This window comes from Pteropus vampyrus, unplaced genomic scaffold (assembly GCF_000151845.1).
Source record: "Pteropus vampyrus isolate Shadow unplaced genomic scaffold, Pvam_2.0 Scaffold25, whole genome shotgun sequence".
Taxonomy (NCBI): Eukaryota; Metazoa; Chordata; class Mammalia; order Chiroptera; family Pteropodidae; genus Pteropus; species Pteropus vampyrus.
Window position 1 is genome coordinate 11,433,495 of NW_011888806.1, and position 27,514 is coordinate 11,461,008.

Below are 27,514 nucleotides of genomic sequence, written 5' to 3' on the forward strand. Positions count from 1 at the left end.
ATAAATAAATATAGCAAAGATATTTTTCTAAAACTTAAAAAAAAATTTTATGTCTGAAAGCAGTGGGTGCTGACTTTCAACTAAATGTGAGATTCATTTTAGCATATTGGAATCATTGAGTGTGAAGGCCAAAAGGGACCAAAAGAGAACTTAAAGCAAACTCCCCAGATATGGAAACTGGTAGCCATGGCGTGACCCACAGCAGGAGCATGGCGGTGATGGGAACCCGGCTCCCCCACCTCCTGGCCCCAGCTCCTTTAGCGCATCACATCGCTTCCCTTTTTGAGTGTCTCATCACAGGCTGGACACTGTTTTCAACATTTTGTCTAGAAAATCATTGGAGACAAACTTACTACATGTTTTCAGAACAGTGTTTTTGATAGATGAAATTCCTAGTTTATATTATGTGACAGATGGTTTCCTGGGACCTTTCCAATCAGTACTGCTTCACATAGGCATTTGTTTTTTGTTTTCGTTTGCATTGATGTGACCAATTTTTGCTCTGCCACAGTTGTTGGCTAGACTTTGTAACAGAGTCCCTACAAATAGACGTGGTAGTGTATGGGCAGAAGAGGAATGAAATGCAGATGCTTGTTTTCTAGTCTATATAATGAAGGATTATACTAGATAATTTATAAGAATTTTTTTCCCCTTTAAAGTTTAAGAACCAGTTAAAAGTCAACAAATTCAAGGAATTAAATCCACTTTATTTTTGAGAACAAAGATTTGATTTGGAAAACAGTGTTTTATTTTTGGATTTGTTTTTATGTTACAGATCATAGAAATGACATCCATTTCTGTAATCACATTAAGGGAATTGTGAAAACCATCAAAAAGTAAAATCAAAACTGTACTCTTCTGAGCATATATCTTTTTTGTTGCATTTGACATATATAGGAAAAGATATACATATTACGGTATTAATGGACATTCAGTATCCAACAGTTTCTCCTGGCATTATTTTGTAGGAGGAATGCCTGTAATACTGATTTTATAAATATTTTGTTGTTTGTCTGAATCCTTAATCTTTTTTTTTCTTCCTGATATTTGGCATCTATAAATTAGAAAGCTCTTATATTTAAGTAAATTTTTGCATTGAAGGAAATAGCAATAACAAGACCTAGCTTTCTCAGATGAAACATGATATTTCATGTTTTTCTATGTAGCAGTTTCCCCCACAGATTTTGAGATATTCAAATTTCATGAAGTACTTTCCTTCAAGACAATAAAATTATTTTGTAAATTATAGTTACTGTATTCACATTATATATTTTTTAAAATATTTAGATGATAAAATTTAACTCAGAAAAGAAAAGTTAACTTTTCCTGGCACTGAATTGAAATTAGAAGGAAAAAAATCCATTGAGTATGGAAACCATTGCCAAATTCGCAAAGTATCAGGCCATGAGTTACGAGCATTTGTGTGGTATATATTTTACAAATCAGAGTTAAGGCATAAGTTCTCATTCCAGAGTTTAAGAAGTTTTGAACCTTCTTAAAAAGTGAGGCTTTAGAAGATTTTTTGGCTATTAGATGTAATTAAAAGATACTTCTGAATTATGTTGATCGCGTTATCCTATTATTCCCTTCTACTTGTATAAAAATTGGAACAATTTGAAAATACTTCTACTTTTAAAGACATGCTTTATTTCCTCATGTCTCTAAAACTCACCTTTTTAGAGAAGAAAATTGCATTTCACCGATGACAGACTAAGAATTAAAGCACTACACTAGAAAACTAAACTGTTAACCTTGAATGTTACTGTTGATTTATGCCACTTCAGTGTAAGGTATGCAAAAATACCATGGTGAAGAGAAGATAGTAAACACAGAACATTTTTTTAAATAAGCTGATTAAAGTAGAGCCGGTTTACTGTCTTACCATAATCTCTAAATTATAAGTGTCTTTTTAAATGTTGCCTATGTTAGAGTACTCATCATGGTGGCTTTAATGGTATCATCAGTGTTAATCCGGAACTTTCAGAGTTTTTAATGGTCAGATCTTGTCCTTTTCTAGCTCTTCCCTTTCCCCAACCATTCATTTATTTATATACACATTTGTTTTATTTTTCTTTCTTTCTTTTTTTCTTTTTTTCTTTTTTAGATCTTAGTGAAACTCTGCAGTTTTGTTTCTCCGGCGGAGGAGCTGGCTCAAAAAGATGATCTCCAGCTTTTATTCAGTGCAATAACCTCTTGGTGCCCCCCTTATAACCTGCCTTGGAGGAAGAGTGCTGGAGAAGTCCTTATGACCATATCCCGTCACGGTCTTAGTGTCAATGTAGTAAAGTATATTCATGGTGAATATCTTTTTATGTGCTCATTTTAGGTGCTCTAAATTTCTTCCACTTCTCTCTTTTTCATATGATGACAGATTTATTTTTATCTCTCAATTCTCCAAAGATTCTATTTTAAGTTAAAATCTATTTTTGCCAGAAGAAAAAAAAAATTTTTTTATTTGTGAGGAATTTCAAATGTAAGAAATTTTCATTCAAATGATGGATATAGGCAGAGTTAACATAATTTCATTGTCATGTAAATGTTCGATTATAATGTAAGTCCTATGTCATAGCCTATTCTTCTCTTCTCTTTTATTGAAAAAAGTTTTTTGAGATGGTATAGTTAAAAGTCTTTCTGAAGGTATCTCATAAGTAGACATATAATCTGTTTGATTCATCATAAATGAAATTAGATGCATTCTTTATCAGCACTAGGGAGACATTGTCCATTCTGTCTCTTGCCTTCATTACTGTGTTAAATTTCTCAGCTTTTGTTATGTGAAATGGTTTCTTTAGACAAATAAATTTCATTAAAGATGAGAAAGGGAAAGTCTTCTTTGAAATGCCTCCAGTATCCACAGTCAGTCATGGTGTATAACTGTTTTAAGCTAATTTTTGTTTCCTGAAGTATTTCTGTATCTAATTGGTCTATATTCACTCTAATTTGAACTTTTAATTATTTGATTTCTCTTCTTAAACTTAGAAGACAATTTTTTATTTTTTTATCCTTTTACTGTATTATTTAAAAAGATCAAAAATATTTGATAGTGGGCAGTTGTTTTGTTTAATGGTAAAACATCCAAATATGATGTAAAAACTATAATAAATGCCAACTGTTTCTCAACACATCCTGTAGTACCCTCTGTTTACTACTTAGAGGCACAACTTTCCCAGTGAATTTGAATCTTATATTTCCTTTTAGAATATAACATTTGTTATCTTACAATATTTTATAGATACATTAAAATTTAATGTTTTCGTTAAACACCAGTTAGAAACAAGAACATGTTCTTAAGCAATTGACATAAATAATGTATATTTATTTCTTCTTACAGAAAAAGAATGTTTATCTACATGTGTTCAGAATATGCAGCAATCAGATGACCTGTCACCCCTAGAAATTGTTGAAATGTTTGCTGGGCTTTCTTGTTTCCTCAAAGATTCTAGTGATGTTTCCCAAACTCTTTTGGATGATTTTCGGATATGGCAAGGATATAATTTCCTTTCTGATCTCTTGCTTAGGTAAAACCCCACAATTTAAGAATATATTCTAAATGCCTACTCAGTCTTTTTCATCAAAGGAAACAGTGTAGTTTGTGGTTAGGAAAAAAGAAATCAGTTAATCACTTATTTAATGTATACTTTATCCTCTTGGCTTTAATCACTTCTTTTTATTCATCCTATTCTGCCAGCAGAGTACAAAAAGTGAATTTAGAGTTAAATTGTCAAATGCAGGGTGCAGATGTGGTGGAATTAGTGGTTAGATAAGAAGAATAAATCTTAAATCTTTAGTAGCTGAGGGAGTAGAGTTTAAGTGAACTAATTAGCCTAGCATCTTCCTAAAGTATAAACTCTTCTTGCTCAATTATATTTTTAGTTTTCCCTATTAATAATTTCAGTGTTGTTATTAATGTAGTTAATAACGAATAATTATGTAGATGGAATGAGACCTTAGAGATGTATATATGAAACAAATTAGTCTAAAATATTTCGCTAGCCTCCTTTTTCATTCTAAATATTCCAGGCATTTATGGAAAGTGGCTGGTTACAAATTTATTAGGAAGAAGATACTCATGCCTCACTAGTTTTTCCTGGTCCATCAATTATTTTTAAGTCGTTTGATCTATTATAAACCAGCACTATTTTTTAAACTTCTTACTTCTAACACCAGTTTAACTTGATTGCTATTACTTAATACTAGGCAACTCCCAAAAATGTAATTTTGTATCCATATCTTAATTTACAAATGAAGTTATATGAAAGCTGATGAATAACTATCTCATATTACTCGAGGGATGTTAATTGGTTAATTCCTTTGAGAACGCGGATTGACCAGATATTACCAAAAGCCTCAAAAATGTCAACACTCTTTGACATAATTTCACTTATGATGATTGATCCTAAAGATATAACCCTAAATTTAGACAAAATTTTATGTATACTCCTTTATTCTGATTTCCACTACGTGCCCCACCTCCCTCCTCTCAAATCTATGGTTGGCTCTCCATGACCATTATAAGCATATCTATGGAGAGCTTATACTAACATGGAGAAGCATGTGTATAACACTGGCAAATTAAAACAAAAAAATAGGTTTCAAAATTCTGTATATGGTAAGAAAATAACTTATTTCACATTAAAAAACATTAAAATTCTGTATATGGTAAGAAAGTAACATTTCACATTAAAAAAGATGTTTAAAAAATATATCAGTGTCTTTGAGTTGTGAGGCTACACATACTTTTTCTTTTCTACTTTTGTGCACTTGCCAACTTTATTTTAATGAGAGTAATTAGTTCTCTTGGGGAACCCCAATAAATCTTATTCTTTAAAAAAATATATTTTCACACCCCATTTTGTGTCCTTAGTAAAGCCACAGTCAAAAGATAATGTTATGATGACTCCAGTGTTCCTTTAAAGGAATTAAGATGGTTATCAAAAATTGTTAGACACTCAGAATTTTATTTAAATGTATTCTAATAAGAATACCTGAATTAATGAAATACAGGTAAAATCTTAGAGCTCTTCCCAAGACATTCATTTTTAAAAATTGTTAACAGAGAAAATATCTTTGGAAAGAAATAAGATTTTTGGTTGTAAACAATGAAACTTTATAACCTTATTGCTTTAAGGAACTTAAGAGATATTTAATCTAATTCTTTTATAGAGATTTTCTACAAGAGATTAGTGATTCACCTAAAATAATACTGCTGGTGGCAAAATCAGCACTTATATCACATCTGACTACTGGTAAAATTTGTTTTCAAGTACACCATAATGTCTTAAAATCTGTAGATTTTTTAAAAAATATTTTTATATGGGAAAAATTGTAAGAAAAAACTTCTTGGAGTACTTTATGCATCTATTGCATATAAAAATTGAAAACTTTCTATATTAAATCTGAGAATACAACAAAAGTGAAAATATAATAAATTATACTTTTTCTAGATTGGAACAAGCAAAAGAGGCAGAATCCAAAGATGCCTTGAAAGATCTGGTTAATCTGATAACTTCCCTAACAACATACGGTGTCAGTGAATTAAAACCAGCTGGTATTACCACAGGGGCACCCTTTTTATTGCCTGGATTTGCAGTACCTCAGCCTGCAGGGAAAGGTGAGCCTTTTTTTTTCCTTCCTATTTTGAGTCACTCAAAGAGAGAAAATCAAGTAGTCAGACATTGATTGCTCTTTATTCATGTTACTTGTAAAAAGGTAGTCTGTTTTTCATTAAAGTTTGTGCTTTTAATGTAATTTCTTGAGTGACATTCTTAATAGATTAAATACTTGAAAGTGATATGAAAATATTATAAAACCAAATAGCAAAATTTATGTTTTACTACATTTTAACATACAGACAATTTAATAATCTAAACATACCTCTTTGAAATGTTGGCACTCTGCACATTTTCACTTTAAACGCTGGACCTTGATTCACGGTCTTGATTCTATATCTGTGGAAGATAGATATAGAAGCACAAAGTGTAAATGCTTTTATTTAAAACTAAGCAAACCTAGGTACTAAGAAGTTACCTTATTTCTTTCAGGTCAGAGAATAAGTTTTATAGTTCAGATTTCCTAACTTTGGCTCCTCATGTAGTGATCTTTTACTAAGAAAACTTATTGTACAGTTAACAATATTTAGTTACATTCGAGTACAAGCTAGTTTTACTGTTTATTTTTATTTATTTATTTATTTTTAGGTCAGGCAACTCTTGGTTGACCTCACAAATTGCAAGAACCTTGTCAGCTTACAATCCCTTATTTTTTACTTTTTACGCCTACGGCACCTGGTCTTCCTAGGTGGTCTCCTATCCAAGTATTAACCAGGCCCGACCCAGCTTAGCTTCCAAGATCAGACAGGATTGGGCTTGTTCAGGGTAGCATGGCCATAGACTATTTTTTTTTAATGCATGATAACTATTCTTAAGTAATTGAGCCCGGAGGCCACTAATAGTTTCTTTCACATGATTGTCACTTACTAAATATTTGATACAGTTATGATATTTGTATGTAGGATTTAACTAGCCAAAAGATCACAGTATGTCTGTTTATTTAAATTTCACAATACATTATCTATGTATTTCATGATATAGAAGTCAAAAGTTATAAGTTTTTAATCCTGGAGAAAATTATACTTAAAAGTCATGACTTAGTTTGGAGTCGTCAAATACTGCAATAAGATGAATCCTCAATGTGTAGATTGTATGGAACTTTTTAAATGTGTCTCTGTGCAATAAGTAGAAATCCAGGCATATCTTGAGCAGTTTAAGGCTTCATTTATTTAAAATTAAGAAAATATAATAGGGGCTCCAAAAGCTTCTAATTTATAGCTTGAATATTTCACAATTAACTCTTTCTATGAATTAATTTAAAATAGCTCAGCAGTGTACTTCCTATTTTAGATTTGTTTTATTGGTTAATCAACCCAATCATGACACTGGCATAATAGCTAGTTACAGTAGTATAGTTTTGTGACAAGAGAATTAGTGGAGCAAAATTAACCTTCCTCGTCTGTCTGCCTGATGTTGTCTCATCTGTAGCAGGGCTAATACATATATAACCTAGCGCCTTCGGGGATTAATGTGAGAACCCATGATGTGTGTCTGTGAGAACAATTTAACTAGAAAGCATGTTGCCCTAAAAGTCAGAATTCAGGTGACCATGAGTGACCTCTCTAAATATCAATTTCTTCGTCAAAAAAATTATGTCATTCTATAAAAAGAATGGATCATGCTAAATCATTTTGAGCTTCATTTATAACTCAAAATTATCTATTTCCCATGGCTTACTTTTTGTAGACTTATTGTATTGAGTAAAGGATATGGTGCTATTTCACATAAAAGGAATATTGAATATGTCTTTTTGTCAACATTATTGAGATATAATTTGCATATGTTGAAATCTATTTTAGTATTGAATTTCATGAGTTTAGATAAATGTATATGGTTGTGTAATCACTACCATATCACCATATCTAAAAATTTGCTTATTCTCCTCTGCGTTCAGTTCCCTCTTCCCCACCCTTTGCCATGGCATCCACTGATCTGCTTTGGTTTCTCCCTTTCTAGAATTTTATAAACTGGAATCATACAGTATGTAGTTTTTTGTATCTGGCTTTTTTCACTTTTAAGATTCAGCTGTGTTATTGCACGTATCCGAAGTTTGTTCCTTTTTAGTATTGGATAGTGTTTTATTGTTTGGCTCTTCTACAATTTGTTTATCCATTCACCAGCTGATGGCATTTATTTAACTATCATGAATAATGCTACTGTGAACATTCATATAAAACAAGTCTTTGTGTAGATAAACGTTTTCACTTGTTTGGGGTAAATACCAAGCAGTAGAATTGCTGGGTCATATGGTAAATATATGTTTAACTCTATGAGAAACTGCCAAACTGCCTTCTAATGGGACTGTCCCATTTCACATTTGCATCCTCAATTAATGAAAGTTTGCTTTACATCCTCAGCAACACTCGATGGTGTTCTTTTTAATTTTAGATATACAAATGTGTGTGTAATAGTATCTAATTGTGTTTTTTAATTTGGATTTTTCAAACTCTGAGCCTGGGCCTATGTAATATGCCTTATTCTCTCTAGAACAGTCTGATGTTTAAACTATTAGTATTCATCTTTACTATTCTTGAATCGGAATATTCTCAATGATCCATTAAAAGTGTAATCAGTGTTATCATTTATTTTTAATTAAAAGACTGAACCCGATGAAGAAAAACAAGACCTTTTTAAGAAAACAGGATGTGTTCTTAGTAAATACTTGATAAATGTTACAATTTATGATCTGTTTAAATAGACTAGTTTGCCATGATTAAAATATCACATAGCACCTACTTTTGTGTTCTTGTTTTCCATTTTAGGTCACAGTGTGAGAAATGTCCAGGCCTTTGCAGTTCTTCAGAATGCATTTTTAAAAGCAAAAACCAATTTCCTTGCCCAAATCATCCTTGATGCCATCACAAATATTTACATGGCTGACAATGCCAATTATTTCATCCTAGAGTCACAGCACACACTATCACAGTTTGCAGAAAAGATTTCCAAACTCCCAGAAGTACAAAACAAATACTTTGAGATGTTGGAGTTTGTCGTTTTTAGCTTAAATTATATCCCGTGTAAAGAACTTATTAGTGTTAGCATCCTCTTAAAATCTAGCTCCTCTTACCACTGTAGCATTATTGCAATGAAAACACTTCTTAAGTTTACACAACATGACTACATATTTAAAGATGTGTTCAGGGAGGTGGGCCTTCTGGAGGTCATGGTAAACCTTTTGCACAAATATGCTGCCCTCTTGAAGGATCCAACTCAGGCACTAAATGAACAAGGTAAGCATTTTCCACAATTTTATTTTTATTTGACAAGAGGGTTTTTGCCTTTCATTTGGTTATTGATTTGAATGACTTACTAATGTATGTAATTGTGGCATCCTTATGAATATTTCTCAGAGTTAACTTGTTCATTTAAACTGTATTAGAAATACGGCACTGTGGTGGAAGAGAATTTAAGGTAAAAACTAAGGAAAACATTTTTGATCCACATGACTAGTGTCTTCTACTTTCTGTTTCTAGGAGGAATTTAAAAGCTTCGAGAAACAATTGGGATGTTTACGTGCCTCAGAATGTTTTAATTATAGGGAGCAAATAAATATTTCTCCTTAGTGATGTTATATATATACACGTATATTATCATTATGTACCTTAAATTTTATATTTTTCATCCTTTGTGATAAATCCGATAAAAGCATGGTAGTATCTGGCAGTTAGTTGAGTATTAAGTATGTTGAAAGAATTAATACAAGTTAAATAGATAGCACTGTTCATAAACTTTTTTTTTTCTTTTTGGTGCATTAAAATCTAGCATTCTCCTGTTGGTCACCTCCATTAAGAAAACTCCTGTGAAAAGAATGCATTTAACTTTGATTGGCATTTTCCTTTCTAATATTTATTAGATAACTATAACTTTCTAGTCTCAGCAAAATATGTAAACATGAATTCCTGACTTTACTTTTGGGAGCTGGTAGACATGCATATCATTTTTAAAGGTTGTATTCTATCAGTTGTATTAGTGGTAAAAGTGAGTATTAAAGAAATATTTTTTAAATTATTAAAACAAATTTGAAGAAAAAAATAAGCTTATAACTTTTGTGATTTGGACCTTTGATCCTTTTTTCTAGGGGACTCAAGAAATAATAGTTCAGTTGAAGACCAAAAACACCTGGCTTTGTTGGTTATGGAGACTTTGACAGTGCTTCTTCAAGGATCGAACACAAATGCAGGTAATTAGAAAAACTATCAGTAAATGCTTTGGGAGGATATTACCTCTGGTTAAATCTTCTCTAATGATTCTTGCTTCTGAAATGCTCTTTTCACTGAGAGAAAAAACTATTTCTTCAATGACGATACTATCCTGTCTCTAGAAATACAATACTTTTGACTTTTATTAAGTATATTAATAACAAAATATACAGCATATTTTTTCAAAATATGTTCTTAAATTTTATTCCTTATAGTGTGCCTTATGTTTATTTCCTTTTTTTTTTTAGTTAGATAATACAGACTCTTAGTCAAATAACTTGGCTTATTTAAATATTTTCCAAAATATCTGCTTCATATGGTGGTTTTCTTAATATTTTAGTAGTTCAAATTATAGTATTATAATGTTATGATTTTAGGGATATACTGAAAAATGATTCTCTAATAAAACTTGCCTCTCCCAGGTAAATTGGATTCATTAAATCTTTTGCTTTATCTTTGATCTCAACTCCTCTTCAGTCCTTTTCTGCTTGCCATTAATGGACAATTCAAATGTATTTATAAAATGTCACTCTTGCTTTTAAAGCTATTACTTGAAATTTCAGCCAACATCAGAAACCTCTCAGGCAACAATGTCAGTACAACTTGGGAGGAATAAATGATAGGGAGGTGAGTTCAGATGAGTAGGCTGTGCCCAGATCATATGGAGCTTTTTTAGGTCTTGCCCAAGAACTTGAATTGTATTTTAAAAGTTATAGTAAGCCATGAATGAATGAATGATCAAACTAGCAAATGTACAAATGCATGCCTATTTGTCTGAATGCAAAATAACTCAATATTCAACATTTTTAAAATATATTTTTAAAAAACAATGATAATATAATAAAATGTGTGTCCCAGGCACAATGCACAGTGTTAGAGATGCAAAGATAATTCTTGCCCCAAAGGAATTACAGCTTTACGGGGAAAGATGGAGAAAGATGTTAACACATAACTGTATAAGTAATTATTTAAATGCATTTGGGCAAATACCAAGACAGAGTTGAATGAATTTAGTAGTAAGTATGATGAAGATTAATAAGTATGATGAAGATTAATGGGTACAATATTAACAGGTTGTCCATGGTATAATGCATAATCTCCTATTTCCACTAACCTAGGTTTAGTTGGCTGAGATAGTCAGAAACATAATAAGAATATACTAACAAGAATTTATTGGCAAATTAGATTTTGATGGCGTGACCTAGAGTTACACAGGGAGGGACTGAACGATTCTGCTAACGTAGGTGAGTAAAGAGCTTACTCTATATAACGAAAAGTCACTTAATACATCTCCTAGAGTGCCAGACATTTTTACAAAGTTCTTTTCTCATCAACTTCTTTTTATTAAGAAAGATGTTACTAGCTATGTGACCTTGGGCACTTAAAACAGTGCTTTGCTCATAGTAAGTATTCAAAAAATATTAGCCATTATGATTATTTCATAGGCACTGACTGGCATCCAGGAAGTAAGAAAACATGACCTTCTGTGTGCTAAATCTCAAGCACATGACTTACACTCACTTCAAGGTCATATAATTCTTTAAAAGTTAGCAAATAGAAAGTCACTAAATAAAGAGAACAGCGAAATACACAAACATTTATACTCTCAGGAAATATTTGAAATACAAACCAGAAGGTAATCCAAGTTTAATGGGGAACCAAACATATAAACAAATAATACAAATACAAAGACTGATCATAAACTATTATAATAGTGGTATATACAAGATACTCTAAAAACATAATGGTTGGAATGATTACTTTGGAGGAAATACTAATTAGTGATTTTGATCACTTGTTCGGTTTTTTTTATTTTTATCATGAAAGGTGGTATTTAATGTGAGAACATTGTCACTTGTGGGCAGGAGCACAGGCTATAGAACTGGGCTATCTAGGCATAAATCCTACTCTGTGGCTTGCTAGCTGTGTGACCTTGGCTGCATTACTCAACTTCTGTATGTCTCATCTCATCTGTACAGTAGAGGATGAGGATTAAATAAGTCAACTATATAAAGCATTTAGAGCAGTATGATGACTTTTAGTTTGTGTGCTCTACCTAATCAAAATGTTAGACTCCTTGTAATTTTACTTTTCATTGTAAAATAATTTTATTCTATTCTTTACTTGTTATATTTGGAAGCCTTATTTAATTTAAATCTCATTTATTTGGGAGTATTATTCATCTGAAAGCCTTTTTACATAAATTGATTTCAAGTATTGTTCAGCTTAAAGCCTTTACATAAAAATATTGGCTCTCTTTCATTGTCTGCTAATGAAATTTCTGAATGGACCTTTTGGAGAATTTGGACATGGTGAATATATCAGGGCATTGATCTTATATTAAGGAAATCTAGAGAAAATTTGTATATGCCTTTGCTGACATCCCACAGTGCAGTTTTGTACTGTAATTTAAAAAGTGAAAAAGTCGTGTAGGTTTTATTTGCATTCTTTTCAGTTACTCTTGATACAGAATCATCAACGTTTAATCTTTTTCTCGCCAAGGAATTTTCCGAGAATTTGGAGGTGCAAGATGTGCGCATAATATAGTGAAGTACCCTCAGTGCCGGCAGCATGCCTTGATGATTATCCAGCAGTTGGTGCTGTCTCCCAACGGGGATGATGACATGGGCACTCTCCTGGGGTTAATGCATTCAGCCCCACCGACAGAATTGCAGTTGAAGACTGACATTTTAAGGGTAAGTTTGATGTGTGTTCTTACTACTCTTTTACTATTAAAATCGGTGATTATTTTTAAGTGACTTAAAACTTATGAGTTATTCTTGCAATTTTTCTCCAAGTCTGAAATTATGTTAAAATAATATTAGCAGTGTTTTTAACCTGGCCATCAAGGCCCTCAGGATTCCATATCCTTCCTCTCTGACTTCCTTTCCTAGTATCTTCACCCCATTCCTGCCAGAGACATCACGGAAAGTATATCTGTTTTCTAGAATCATGTATTTCTTTTGACTTTTGCCTTATTCAATTACTTTCTCATCAGTAATGAGAAATTTGCATTTTTTATGCTATTGTATATTTTATCCTGTTTTGATTGATAATGACAATTTTGAATATGCATTTTATTTTAAAAGCAATATAAATCTGTCCACAATATATCTCTTAAACAAGAAAGAACACCTCATGCATGTCAATATTGGGAAAACTTTGTATATTTGACAAGGGAGAAAAACAAGTGCCTTCAAAAGATGTTAAGGTTGCCAACTTTTTTAACGTATGTCTTCCTCTTTTCTTGGTACCATTTTAATTGGATTTATAGAATATTAGTAGATGAAGCCAACAAGAGGTAATTAGCTGACCTCTAATTTTAAGGCGGTATTGTTCTGATAAATGGTAATAACTGACTCTCAGATGGAAGGCAGCACAGGGGTCCTCATGTGTTGCACTTACTGATTTCCATGGTAGAAATACTCCCACTGTGACCTGTTTCAGGAAACTAATGTGTTAATGTAGATTGAGAAGAGATGTACAGTAGCACAGATAATAGTAAAATGTAGAAAATAGCTAGAAAGTGATGTTTTGAATATTTACTACTTTTGTGTTAAAATAACTTACTTAGTTGTAAATTTGTTGAACTTAATTTTTAGTGGTTGTGTTTTAATAACTGGCATGCAGAATTCCAAAAATATAACAGTTGGCTCTCCAGAGCCAGCATGAGCTGGCTCCTGCATTCCACTGCCGTGAGGGCATGAAATAGTGTTGGGCGATAGCAAGGAGGATTTGGAAGATCCCAATTTCAGATTTCGTTTTTGCTACATTCAAAACTGCTTCTCATTGCCTCCATTCAATTGACACAACCACAGACCTTTGCAATTTAATTTGTAATTATTTGTGCACAAACCCAACATTCCATGACATGTAGTATTTTATAATTCTGATCCACAAATTTGAATGGTATGCATTATATTTATGCAGCTAGCTGTAGGTATATTTATGCATTATATTTATGTAGCTGATGGGTTTTTTTTGTCTTTTTTAAATTAAATTTATTGGGATGACATTGGTTAATAAAATTTTATAGGTTTCAAGTGCAGCCGATGATTTTGTCTAACTAGCACCTATATCTGATTGTAACTTTAGTGTTTGCTTCTTATCAATAGTTACATTAGTTATTGATGTAAGCAGGATATTAAATTATTCATGCTATTTGAAATTTTTCAAATACTTAGGATTCCCATTCTGAGGTGGTAGGGGGTAGACTTATCTAAAAGTACATAATATAGAGTATTAGACCAAAGATTAATAAGCAGTGTTTTTCTAGCCTCTATCATAATTCTATCCAGTGACATGATTTTGTACTTATTTATCTCTGAACTCACCTTTCCTCATATATAAAATAATACTTGGTTTCCCCCAATTTGTTTTTGATGATGATGGTGGTGATGAGCTTATATGCCAGGCACTTTGCTAAGGATTTTTCATGTATTTCCTGTGAAGTAAGTTATTATTATTGTCTCGTTTTTACATAGGGAAACTCTGACACAGAAAGGTTAACTGACCTTGATAAAATGCTTTTTAATGTTGAAGTCAGAATTTCAACCCAAGCATAACTGACTCTAGCCCTCACATTTAATTTTCAAACCAAGTTATAATATATACATTTTTAAAAGCTACGAAGTCTTGTGTTAATATGAGTTGATATTGCAAGTATAAGTACAATGTATTAAATTTGGCAAGATATGGAAAGTATATTATTACCAAATCCTGTTAAAATGGAAGTGTATTGGTTACAGAATAATGGTAAGAGTACATTGTACTTTAAAATTTTACTTACACATACAGATTGCATATTTCCTATCTTTTACAATAATAAAATATAGCTAAGTACAGTGAAATCTTTATAATTTCTGAAGCAGTATATTTCAAAAAAGTGATTATATGTAGCCTTTCCCTTCAAATACTATTAGAAATGTATGAGATGTATTGATAAAATGGTCTTCTCATTTGTAATGACTATAAATTGCCTGGAGTAATACTGGATACCCATGGTGTTCCAGTTGCTGAAACAGGGGGAAAAGCCCATTTATCTGCAAACAGATTTCAAATTGCTGTTTGGGGTAGTAAGGTCATAGTTAAATGTATAAGTAGGACAGTCAGACTGCCTGGGTTTGAATCCTGCCTTTGCCATTGTGTAAGCTGTACAGCCTTTTGGCAAGTTATTTTACCACTTTGGGCTTCAATTCCTCATGCACAAAGTAGGAATAATACCAGTGCCCAATACAGGATTATTGAGAAAATGAAAAAAACTAATTCATAAAAACACTTAAAGTAAGTGTCTAATACCCAGTAAGTGGTGCCCCATAAAAATGTTAGGTAATTTTATAAAGTGTTATTTTTAATAATAAACTAAGTTAAAGTATGACAGTTCAGAACATAACTGATAAAGGTTGTTTGACTTATTTGGCCTTCAGGTTTTATTTGTTACCACTTAGAGCAGTTCTGGGAGAGCCGGGCTTTGGACCCTTGAGCTCAAATTCACTTTGCAAGAAGGAGTATCTGCTAAGAACTGTGAATTGACTCCTCTTTCCAAAGCAACAGTATATGGTGACTTTATATGAATTGAAATACTTCAGGTCTTGGCTGCCCTGACCATCTGTCTGATATTTTCTGGAATAAATCAGTTTGTATACACGCATCGTCATAAGTTTTCATGATGGTGTAAAATTATACTAGATTATATATTTTACTTATTTAATAAAATTACTTTGTAAAAATTACTTAATTCATTGATGTCATTATCCATCAAAGACATAGGGAAAGCTTTTCAGCCAGAATTTGGATATAGCCTTATTCTATCAAAAGGAATATGTGATAGTGTTTCCTAAAATTACCTTTTGTTTTTATTATGGCATGTTTTAATTAGCAAAATATTTGATATGCTTCATAGGACTGTTTATTGGGCGTATGACAGAAACATTTATATCGACGTTCACAGAATGGTATTACACTCCTTGGACATTCGTAAATGGTGTTTTGTTTTGTTTTGTTTTTTAATTTGAATTATGTTTTTGGATTTTTTTTTGTCCACCATAGGCCCTCCTGTCAGTCCTTCGAGAAAGCCATCGTTCAAGAACAGTTTTTAGGAAAGTTGGAGGATTTGTATACATAACATCCTTGCTTGTTGCTATGGAGAGATCTTTGAGCTCGCCACCCAAGAATGGCTGGGAGAAAGTGAACCAGAATCAAGTGTTTGAACTTCTCCGCACTGTGTTCTACACATTGACTGCAGCAATGCGCTATGAGCCAGCCAACTCTCATTTCTTCAAAACAGAGATTCAGTATGAGAAGTTGGCAGATGCCGTTCGATTTCTTGGATGTTTCTCAGACCTAAGAAAAATAAGCCCCATGAATGTCTTTCCTTCAAATACACAGCCATTTCAAAGACTTCTAGAGGAAGATGTAATCTCGATGGACTCAGTGTCACCCACTTTACGGCACTGCAGTAAACTCTTTATTTATCTCTACAAAGTAGCCACAGATTCTTTTGACAGGTATGGCTCTGCTCTGTGCTCCAAATTAAAGGTTATATATATTATGTATGACTTCAACATTAAGGCTTGAATTATAAGCTAACCTGAAAGAAAATGAAAACGGTTGAAGCTTCTCTCTTATTTGCTTGTCGATCAATTTGTTTGTGAAATTACTATTGCTTTGATGTTAGGTTTTTCACCATGGACATCTGGGTATTATTTGTACATCCAGGGTCAGTTAACTTTTGAAGCACTTAATGGAACAGTTTCTACGAAGTTTACTTTAATGGTGATGTTTACTGTCGTTTTCTTTTTTTCTCTATTCCCAACAGCATTAGGTACATCCAGACTTAATGATGATAGTTACCAGGAGAACATAGTTATGATTATATTTATTTTCAGAAAGATGATCTATTCTCACCATAATCCTCGAAAAATGACAGTAGCGCTCAAAGAGTCACTGATAGTTCAAGAGTCCATATCGAGATAATATAAACTCAGTTACTCATTCTTTATTAAACAAGTACTTACTGAGCACCTACTGTGTGCCAAGGCATTGTGCTAGGCATTGAAGGCTTAGCTCAGCACAATACTACTTTGATCATGGCCATCCTTTAGCTTAGATACAGATATATAAATAAACAATTATGATATATTGTGATAAAATCTATAGTGAGGGGAATCCAGAATTCTAAGGAAGATCAATCGTAGAAGTGCCACTTAAATCACTTACTTTCAGTTTTTCACTGTGTTTTCAGTTAAGTTCTCACTTTGAAAGTAATGTAAGAGTGATCATGCTGCTGATGTATCCCAATCATTGCCACTTAAAAAAATTTTTTTTTGCATTATCACTTAAAAGTTACCATGGTTTTATTTCATAAAGTAAGTTAATCATTTCTATATTGCCCCCATAAATGAAGCAAGTAACTGTTGGCTAGAGCTTCTATTAGGTTTTATATTTTTTATACCAAAATATCTACTTTGAAATACCTAATGAGAGTTTCTTGCTTCTTAATATTTTTAGACCTTAATATTTAGATAAGAAAATAAAAGTGATATAAGAGAAATTGTATTCTAATTTTTTTCCATTTTAAAAATAAAAATGCATTGATATTAACATATAGGAAACATGGGATAGTGTAATATTCATGGAATGAGCTATTTTAAGTTGAAATTATTTTAGATTCAACCTCTTTTCCCTTGTTTTCTACTTATCCTAGTTAGTATACCTCATTTTTACTTTGTTTTGTCAAAAACAGGGCTTACAGCACTCTGTTTAACAAACGTGTTAAATGTTAACATTAATGGATAAACATCAGCCTTAAGCATGCTCTTCTGTTTGCCTCAGTGCATGTGTTATAGTCTTGTTCCTTGTTCTTCCTGAGTATGGAGGATGTTTCTTATTTAACTTTTACTGGTATTTCTTGTGAAACTAACCAACTGCCAACCTGGTGTTCTCTTCTAACCTCTCTAAACCACCCTGTCTGTTTTGTTGTCTGTAGTCGTGCAGAACAGATCCCTCCTTGCCTGACAAGTGAGTCTTCTCTCCCCTCTCCTTGGGGTACACCAGCTTTGTCCAGGAAAAGGTACTGATCTTATAATAGAAGTCAATCTTTATTTGTGTGGGTTTTTTTTTCCCTCCGGAACTAAATAAAAAGTAAAGGGGGGAATGGGCCTTGGAAACTCAAAATAATTTTTTTTTAGGTTTTAAAATTGTCAACTTCTGAGTATATTTTTGTCGATGCTATGAAGATATGAAGGACATGTAGAATTTTGTCATCCACCTCTATGATTTAGACTAAAATATTCATTTTGCTGTTAGAGCTAGCATCTTCTATTAAAATTCATTTAGAAATGAGGACTTAGTGCCTCTTTAAGTAGAGTGCTTTTTTAACTTTTTTTTTTTTTTTTTTTAAATTTAAACGTGCCTTGGAATCATTCTTTGTTTTTTTGTTGTTACTCTAAAATGAATATCACAGCACTGGCAAGGAAATGTGTATTTTCTCAATAGGTTCAACCAGTTGAAATATGATATGTTACGGAGATTTGTCACAGCTACACTTTGCAAGAGTAAATAAAAAACCTACCCTAGCTCTTGCTTTCATTGGTTCTTCCTAAGCTGACCTGGTCTACCTCATATATAAAGCATATGGTATAAAGAACCAACAGTTGATTGACAGTGGTACAATTAAGATCCATTTAAGATTCCATTTGCATCCTGTACTTAAAATGATCATAGTCCATACAGTTGGCACCGTATATTCTTCCTTCCCCATTTTCTCCATGACAACTTAAGGTATAAGTCCTTAAGTCTTACATTAATATTCTTCCATTCTGGCTTTTTAAAAATGAACCCTAAGGTTTTGCCATGTAGTTTAAGTTTATTTCTGTTGTTCAGATTTTAAAACTTGAATGTAATTGGAGCTTTTATACAAAATATTTATTACAGATTCTGTGTTTTAATATATTTCAATGGTAATATTCATTAGGTATATGGACTTACATTTTCCTTTTTCTCTTAAATTTACATTGGAGTTTATAGCTCATTTTTTTCCAGTAAATCATAGCATAGTTGAGAATAGTTTTAAATAAATTTATTGTGGAACATCTTTGAATTTAAAAACTGCTATTTTGGGTTTTTTTTTTTTTTTAAGAGTAGTTCTTAATTCAAGAGACCATAAAAACAATTTGAGTTGACCTTTTTTTTCTTTTGCTAAAACAAATGAGGTAAAATGTATTCTTTGTGTCTAAAGATTCATATATGCTCACTATTCCACAAAACTGGACATTAGGAAAATAGTTTCGATTGCCAGATAGTTTTATTTATTAAAAAATTACATTTATGACTCTATCATAAATGGTAGTCTTAAAAAGTACTGTATTTAAAAATATTTAATCCTTTTTAACTATTAATCAGGAACTACAAAATACTTTTAATAGAAATTCACACATTGAAGGAACACATTAAAAAAAGAAATCCATTAGAACTTAGCATTTATTTAAATGGAAATTTGACAAAGAGAAAACATTTTATTTCATATCATAGTTACTTAAGGCCTTAGATCAAAAACATTTTTGTATCATTTGCAACAGAGCTACCTGTAAGGATGCCATGTTTTTGAATTAAGGGGAAACTGTCATTGAGTCATCATCCTAGATGAAACTTATCTGTGAGAATTCTAACCAAGTTTACAGATTAATGTTACTTTAAGGAAGCTTCCAGTACCATGCTAGTAATAAGACCCATGTTGACATTGTCAGGTTGCCACTCTACCAGGATGCATACACTTTGCTCAGTAGTTAAAAATTATAAGCTAATAAGGAAGACAATGTTTTTCACAAATACAAATATAGTAACTTTCAAAATTAGAACATCTCGAGAACATCTCAGCAAATTACATCAGCTCGTGGGCATCTATTTCTTGTGGCAAAACATTTTGTTTCTGTTGGCAAAAGGAGAAACCAGCATTTTTACTTTTTATGGCTTTTGGGGGATTCAGGGACTAAAAAAAAGGTGAACTTTTGACACTTGTCTGGAATGTAAAATCCTGGAGAGTCTTCTCTAATTATTTTAAGAATTGGAAAAAGAACTTGAAAACTAAAACTCATAACTTTTTCATTATTATTCATTATTCAGAAGGAATCATGGAATGGGATTATAGCTGAACAGTGTTTAATCAGAATTAGAGAAAGTGAAAACAAAATACAAAATAACAACCAATACTTTTCAGAATATATAAGCCATGGAGAAGAAGGTGGCAAGTACTAGTTATCATTCAAACATGATATACATTAGTTGTGCCTATACACACTTGATGATAAGGCAAAGCAAATTCAGAATTTAAATAAGTATATATTTCCTAAAGAGGTAAATAAGTTTTAACTATATGTGTGAATTTAGATTGAAATATGAAGTAGCAATTTCTATAAATTTTAAAAGAAACTGCAACATAAAAATTTTGAAATGTCGTTTTATTCTATCTTTGCAAATGGTTAAGTCTTGCTTGGGAATTATCCATTTAATAAGCATACCATGATCTCCAAATTTCGAAATGATGGTAATACCTATGGTGATTCCTAAGTGACTTAGTAAGAATTAATGTTACATATCGCCTATTAAAATAGACCTAATTTTAGTTAATAAATATCATGTTTTAGATTTCTACAATGTTTGCAATATTTTTGTCATTTGAGAAGAATCAGTGTAATTCCTATATCAATATTGTTTCCTTATATAAGATATTTTTTTAAAAGCCTACTACTATAATAAATATATATTATGAAAGAGTTCAGATTCCAAAGACATAAAGGCTTCACCTGGGTATGTCCATAATTTAAGTTCAAATCTGCATTAAATGTGGCAACTCAAATAATTTTGTAACTGAAATACACAATTAAAATCTGGAGTTGTTTTTTTTTTTCTAAAATTTAGGTCATTTGTATGTAATGAAAACAGTTTTTAGGAAATTTCTTAAGACTTGAGAATTCCTGTTACACTGTAGAGGAATTATGGATCTTTTTTTTCTTGAAGAGTCAAAATATCTTAAAGACTAAAGGGAGCAACATATAGGAGGAAGATAGCTATTGGTAATAAACATTTAGAAATCTTAGTAAGTTTAGGAATTAAATCTTTCTGAACAAAATCAGTATAAAAACAGGGAGTGAAAAAATGAGTGGGTGAAGAATATGCTGACTTTAAATAAGCTAAGAGAACCCATGCGCTTTTTTATAAGTGAAGCTGAATACTTTCCTAGAATCTCTGTTAAAAAAGAGAATGGTACTTAAAAAAGAAAAAAGAAAAACATGGCAGCGCCAATTCTTTGCTTCTAAATCACTGACTTACAGCATCTGTTTCCCAAGCTGCTCTTGTGCCAGAGAGCTGGAACTGCACTGCTCTTGGTGACAGAGCTCAGCGTTAGACAAATTATGCTGAAACTGATTCATTGGAACAAAGAGCTCTCATAGGCTGAAGCCACAAGCATCTGTTTCCTAGTGCCAAGATACAAAATGTGCAAAACTCATGAATTGTAGAAGAATAGTGTGAAATACAGATCATTGATAAGAAGAAATGTCTGTTCAGGACATGGCTAGGCTTTCTAACTCATATAAGCTTGTTACATAAAATATGCCTTCTCTGGTTTCTAAAAATTATGAATATTTTCAGTGGTGGGGGGTAATGTAAAAGAAGGTAAATTTGGTTCCAATTAAGCTAAAGGAAAACTCCCTGCATGCTTAATATATTTATTGCCGGGTAACTAAGATTCAGAGCCAACTCCGACTCAGTTGACCCAGTTACGGAGTAGGCCATTTTGATCTTACTAATTCTTGATTATGTTACCCATGGTTTAACGCAAGGTTAAAAGCACATAGATAATTTTAAAAGAGAAAACAATCTCATTGAGGGATTTAGTTTAACCAGCGCTCTCATCACATATTATCAGAACTATCATCTTTCCTAGAGCTATGATTTCACCTATTTATATATTCTGGTATAGGTACCATTCTTTTCTTTTCTTTCAATTTTATTAAGATATAATTGACATACAGCACTGTATAATTTTAAGGTATACAGCATAAAGACTTGACTTACATATATCGTGTAATGATTTACTACAATAAGTTTAGTTAAAATCCATCTTTTATAAGAATAAAAGGTTTTCCTTGTAATGAGAACTTTTAGGATCTACTCTCTTAGCAACTTTCAGATATACCATATAACAGTGTTTACCATAGTGGTCGTGTGCCAAACAATCCAAACAACCCAAATAGTAATGGTAAAGACACATAAGAGCCTAGAAGAATTGGTAGTTAAATTGCCTATATGGAACTCACTAAGAATTGATAATATATAGCCTTTTTATCCTAAACCTCAGGTGTTTTGTAACCCAACCTTGATTTACAAGGCTTTTTGCTTATCAATGGATAAAGGTAACAAAGATGAAGAAAATAAACAGAGAACGTGATTGAGAATAAATACCGATTCACCCTTCTTCTTCTTATTTTTATTTTTTTATAGGCATGCGCATCATTTTGTTCCAACTCCCCCCATTTACCCTCCTAAAAATGACCTGAAACTACTTGTGGCAACTTCATCTCTCCAGAGTTCTGATGCCGTCATCATACATCCTGGAGCCATGCTTGCTATGTTGGACCTCCTGGCCTCTGTTGGGTCAGTGACACAGCCAGAAGTAAGCTTGCATGTGTTAGTTCCTCCCCATCTTTAATGAGTGAAAGGATGTAAGTGTGACTGCATGAGCAAGGGAGTGGGGCCAGGAAGGATGGTAAGTGATATGAAACCATTTCATATCACATACAAAAGTAGGTAAAGGAAAAAAATATAAAAAATAGGTGTTTCTATTAATTTTCATTAGTTTATAAGTTAATTTTTATTAATTTTCTTAATGAATGGTAGATATGAATGTTTTAGAATATAATTCATTTGTTACAAATGCAGCCAAGATGGTTATTCTGGTGCAAAAATAATTCTTTTTCTCCTCATAAATCCTGCTCAGCAGTGGAAAAGGTTAATAAGTAGTGCAGAAAGAAAAATGACTCAAGATACCACTTTGAGGCCATTTTTCTGTTTTGACTTGTAGCTCAAGATTTTGGGTAAACTGGAGTTTGGGTGATTATTTTGTTAAAACATATGGCCTCTAAGGCCTAAAAGTGACACAAATGTAAACAATAGACCTTCTTTTAAACTGGGTATTTACCCACCATGAAAAAGACTTTACAACCACAATTTCTACAAAATTAAAAATACAATTAGTTATTTATTCATGTAATACAAAAGACTTGGAAGAGAACGGAGTCCAGCTGGCTATACTAGCAAAATGAGGATAGCAAATGTCTGTCTAGCCCTGTTTTGGAGTTGCTATATATCACTCTAAACCAGCTACTTAATTCATCTCAATGTAATTTGAAGCATGTAGAGACCTCATATTAGAAGGTGTGCTTCATGTGGAAAGAAATATCACCTATCTTACTAAGAACACCCCGGTGGCATGGATTTCTTTGTTAACTTTAGCATGCTTTGGACCTTCAACTTGCCGTGGCAAATATTTTACAATCCCTGGTGCATACAGAAAGAAACCAGCAGGTCATGTGTGAAGCTAGTCTTCATGCACGACTGCTGCAGCGGTGCAGTGCTGCACTAGCTGATGAGGACCACTCACTGCACCCGCCCCTCCAGCGGATGTTTGAACGATTAGCCTCTCAGGCTCTGGAGCCAATGGTGCTGAGGTCAGTAGTTCTGTTTTTCACATTTGAATTAGCCGCAATCAGTAATGGTAGTTCCTAGTGTCTTTATATGCAAGAGTTCTTCCTTTCATAGACATATATTCAAGTAGCTGTGGACAAAGCTAAAGCACAACAAAAATGGGCAAAATGCTCAAAATATAGCACTTAGAAACATAAATCTAGTTACTAGTAAACAGAATGTTTCTATCATGGTTATTTGTTCCATCTGAATCCATCAAACTCTCACTTTCCTTTAAAAATAAAGTTATGTTATATTTATGACTTGCATCTACTTTATATTTAAGAACTTTATATGTGAGAACTTTTAAGAAATACTTTTTAAACTTTTTTATTTTAAAATAATTATGGATTCACAGAAAGTTGTAAAAATGGGTCAGAGAAATTCTGTATACCCTTCATCTAATTTCCTCCATCGGTTACATCTTATGTAACTATAGTGTAACATCAAAACCAAGAAACTGGCATTAGTACAACGTATCCATGTTTGCTATCGTTCTCTATTATTTATCACATGTAGATTTATGTAACCACCTCACAATCAAGATGTCACAAAGATCTCCGTAGTGCCACCCCATTATTGTCACAGCAACTCCCCTAACCCCCACAAACCACTAATCTGTTCTCCATCTTCATAATTTCGTCCCTTTGAAAATGTTATATAAATAAAGTCATATAATATGTGATTACAGTGCCTTTAAGATGCATCTAAATTGTTACATATCAATAGTTTATTGCCAGTAGTATCCCATAGTATGGATATACCTTCCACAGTTTAACATTCAAGAAATATATATTTTTTTAAATAACATTTTAATGGAAGAAAAACAATGCTTTGTGTTTTAAAGATGAGAGAACATTTTTTAAAATATTTTTTCTAAAATTACCTAACCAAACAGATTTAATGTATAAGTCATCAATCCTTTCTAACAAAAATGCACTCATATTTTGTCACTTTTAGAATATAAGCAGCACTCTTTATAAGATAATTGTTTTCTGCTGTCAAAGTACTGCTTTCTCATAAAACTTTTAGGAACTTTCTTAAAAATGGTTGGACTTGATTATAATTTATATTTTTTAACTGACTCCAAACTAATGATGGATTAAGAAAAACCCATGTGGTAAATGTTTGTTAAACAATGTTGTACCAGGGACTGTGCTAGGCCTTGATAATACCCAGATGAATGAGACAGTTCCTACTCACTTCATCCATCTTCTTATGGATATGTTCAGAATCCTAAAATATTGAAAATAGCATGGGGATTTCCCCCTGATATTTTTTGATAATCTGCTACTTTAAAGGAGAGAGATGGAGAGAGACAGAGACAGAGAGATAGAGACAGACTACATAATGTAGTGGTTAGCACGTCTGCTTTACATGCAGAAGGTCCTGGGTTCGCGCCCCAGGTGGAGCCACGGACCATACCCCGGGTGTGCCAGGCCCCCAGTGCACACAGCGAGTGTGTGGGAGGAGATGCCCCACCTTCAGAGATCCAGTTCTTAAGGGGAAAATGGCAACATCCATAGGTCAGGGGTGCAAGTCAGGGGTGGGAATTAAAGAGGGGGAAAAAAAAAAGGTAGAGAGGAAGAGACGGACTATATCCTACCCAATATTAGTATTTTACTAAATAATATATACTACCCAGTTAGATAAACAGAGTAAGCAATGGGAATTAACCATTTGGACATGCTCAATTTTTTACAGTGAATTCTCAGAAGGCAAGGTCATATGATGGCACAGATACCCAGGTTCTGATAAGCTATAGGTTATAAATTAATTATGTATCACAGTCTACATGAAAAACTAGAAAAGAGTACAGCACATTCCAGGAAAACATGCTTATATTTCATTTTCTAGTCCTTCACAATATTCTGTGCACTTTTCAGTGCTTGGTGATTAAAATGTAAAATTAACATTGAATAGTATTTTAAAATAACTGTTTGGATTGTTTCATATTTTCATTAAAGTGTTATAATTCATTAAATCCCATTTTTTGTGTGTTTGGTTTATGATTTATGTAATATTCTTTATCAAGGAATAATTCTGCTTTGTTTGTTCTTTAGGGAGTTTTTGCGTTTAGCAAGTCCATTAAATTGTGGTGCCTGGGACAAAAAATTGCTAAAACAATATAGGGTCCACAAACCAAGTTCACTGAGTTACGAACCAGAGATGAGAAGTAAGTTGACTTTTGAAGTTCTTTTTTGGGGGGTTGATTTTATAAATGAAAATCATGTGAGGGATGAATGTTATTCAAGAAGCTTGACTGTGAAAGAAAGGAAAGAGAAGGGTTTGTTGTTATTTACATGGAGAAACACAAGATCTAGTTGATTGACTGATGGAGTAGGGAAGGAATCATTGAAAGAATAAGCCAGATCCAGAGGAGATGAGAATTACCTGGAGAGGTAATACTTCTTTCCCAGAGGCTCCATAATTACTTTGCCTTTCTCAAGTAGCCTTTATGGCCTGGACTAGAGTGGTTGTTTGGATTATTAACAGTCCATGGGTTTACAGGACAGCTGCTGCAGGAGGATATGGACAGGAAATTAAAAATACTGGTAAAAGTAGTTGAAGAGATACACCAAGGAATATAGGCTGTATAGGGAAAGAAGTGGAGCCGAGTAGCTAGTGATAGGCTGGGAAGAAAAGGATAGATCGCTGGACTGGAGAATAATGGCTCCGCCAAAAAGCAAATGTAGTGAGAGAACAGGAACTGAAGCAATGGGACAGGATGGTGGCAGCCATAATTGGAGCAGTGAAACAAGCAGAGAAAAGGACTAGCCCAAATTGTGGAGTAAAGTAGAGGCAAAGCTCATTGGCGGAAAGGTGAGCACAAAACCAGAAGTGTTAGGTGCGTGGTTCAAGTGGACCTTGACATCCCCCAGCGCTCTACAAGATCAGTGCAGAGAAGACGACTGAGAACAAAGTGCCAGCAATAGTGGATAAATGGCCATCGCATAGAGAGGGTGCAACAGTGCTGCTGCTGAGGGGCCTCCAAGGAGGCGTATTTACATTAGGCTGATAGAATGGTGATGGTGAGGGGCTAGCAGGATGCATTGCTGTCTGGCATGGACCATGGAGAGGCAACAGATTCCATCCACTCTAAGCTATCGGGGGCAGGGAGAAGAAAGGGTCTTCTCAGTAGAGGCCTCAGTTGCACTAGATTTCCTCCTGATGTTAATTCTGTGGTTTTGTTGTTTTTTTACTTTACACTTCATTTTGTATCATTGTTAGCCATAGTGATAAGGCATCTGTTTTGATGGATTGAAGTGACCATTACTAGTGAAGCAGTAAAGGATAAAACTTTGGAAAAGTAGAACTGCTGCTTTGAAAGGACATAAAGATCATTTAGTTTGACCCCTTCTTTTTTCAGGCAAAAATCAGAAATATTAAACAACCTTCAACTATTATTTCAATCTGAATTTTTTTCTCCTGCAAATTATTATCAGCGATTAGTGAATACTGTGTTTTGGAAACTAAGATCTTTTGAGTCAACAGTTTTGATGGAAAACAAAATATTGCAGTTCTTTATACCAGTTAATATATATCCTCTAGATACATATATATATTTTTTTGTTGATTTTGTATTTTACACAGTCCCTTGGAATTGAGTTGTGATGTCCTTTGCAAAGAGTAGAAACAAGAATGGTTCTTTTCTCTCAGAGAATACTGAAATATTTTATGGTTGTCCGAATGCGTAACACATTTCAGAGGGAAACTATTACATTCATGTAGTTTGAGAGAGAATATTTTCTTTATTACATTTGTAATTCATTCCTGAACAATAGAACAGTTTATTTAATGTTTGTCTTTTCATTCTTGAAATTATTATCATTTACATGCATATAGGAATTTTTTAGTTCAAGTACTTTTGTGATCACATATTTAATTTTAATAGTGGTAAGGGAAGAATTAAATGGGGGAAAATGGAACTGGTAAGTTTCTGTTATTTATCTGATTTTTTTC

At 32.8% G+C, this 27,514-nt stretch overlaps 1 protein-coding gene and 1 pseudogene across 1 annotated transcript in view; one reads left to right on the top strand and one right to left on the bottom strand.

Annotated features, from left to right (window-relative positions):
- The window catches only part of WDFY3 (WD repeat and FYVE domain containing 3), a 214,038-nt gene that overhangs the window by 81,082 nt on the left and 105,442 nt on the right, over positions 1-27,514 (top strand). Inside the window, exons 6-16 of the mRNA XM_011356329.2 lie at positions 2,105-2,297; positions 3,332-3,518; positions 5,445-5,611; positions 8,372-8,839; positions 9,688-9,789; positions 12,311-12,504; positions 15,857-16,314; positions 17,796-17,879; positions 22,310-22,481; positions 23,321-23,535; positions 25,615-25,727. Coding sequence (XP_011354631.1) covers positions 2,105-2,297; positions 3,332-3,518; positions 5,445-5,611; positions 8,372-8,839; positions 9,688-9,789; positions 12,311-12,504; positions 15,857-16,314; positions 17,796-17,879; positions 22,310-22,481; positions 23,321-23,535; positions 25,615-25,727 — 2,353 coding nt within the window. The remainder of the gene's footprint in view (positions 1-2,104; positions 2,298-3,331; positions 3,519-5,444; positions 5,612-8,371; positions 8,840-9,687; positions 9,790-12,310; positions 12,505-15,856; positions 16,315-17,795; positions 17,880-22,309; positions 22,482-23,320; positions 23,536-25,614; positions 25,728-27,514) is intronic.
- Positions 6,273-6,391, bottom strand: LOC111737371 (annotated as a pseudogene).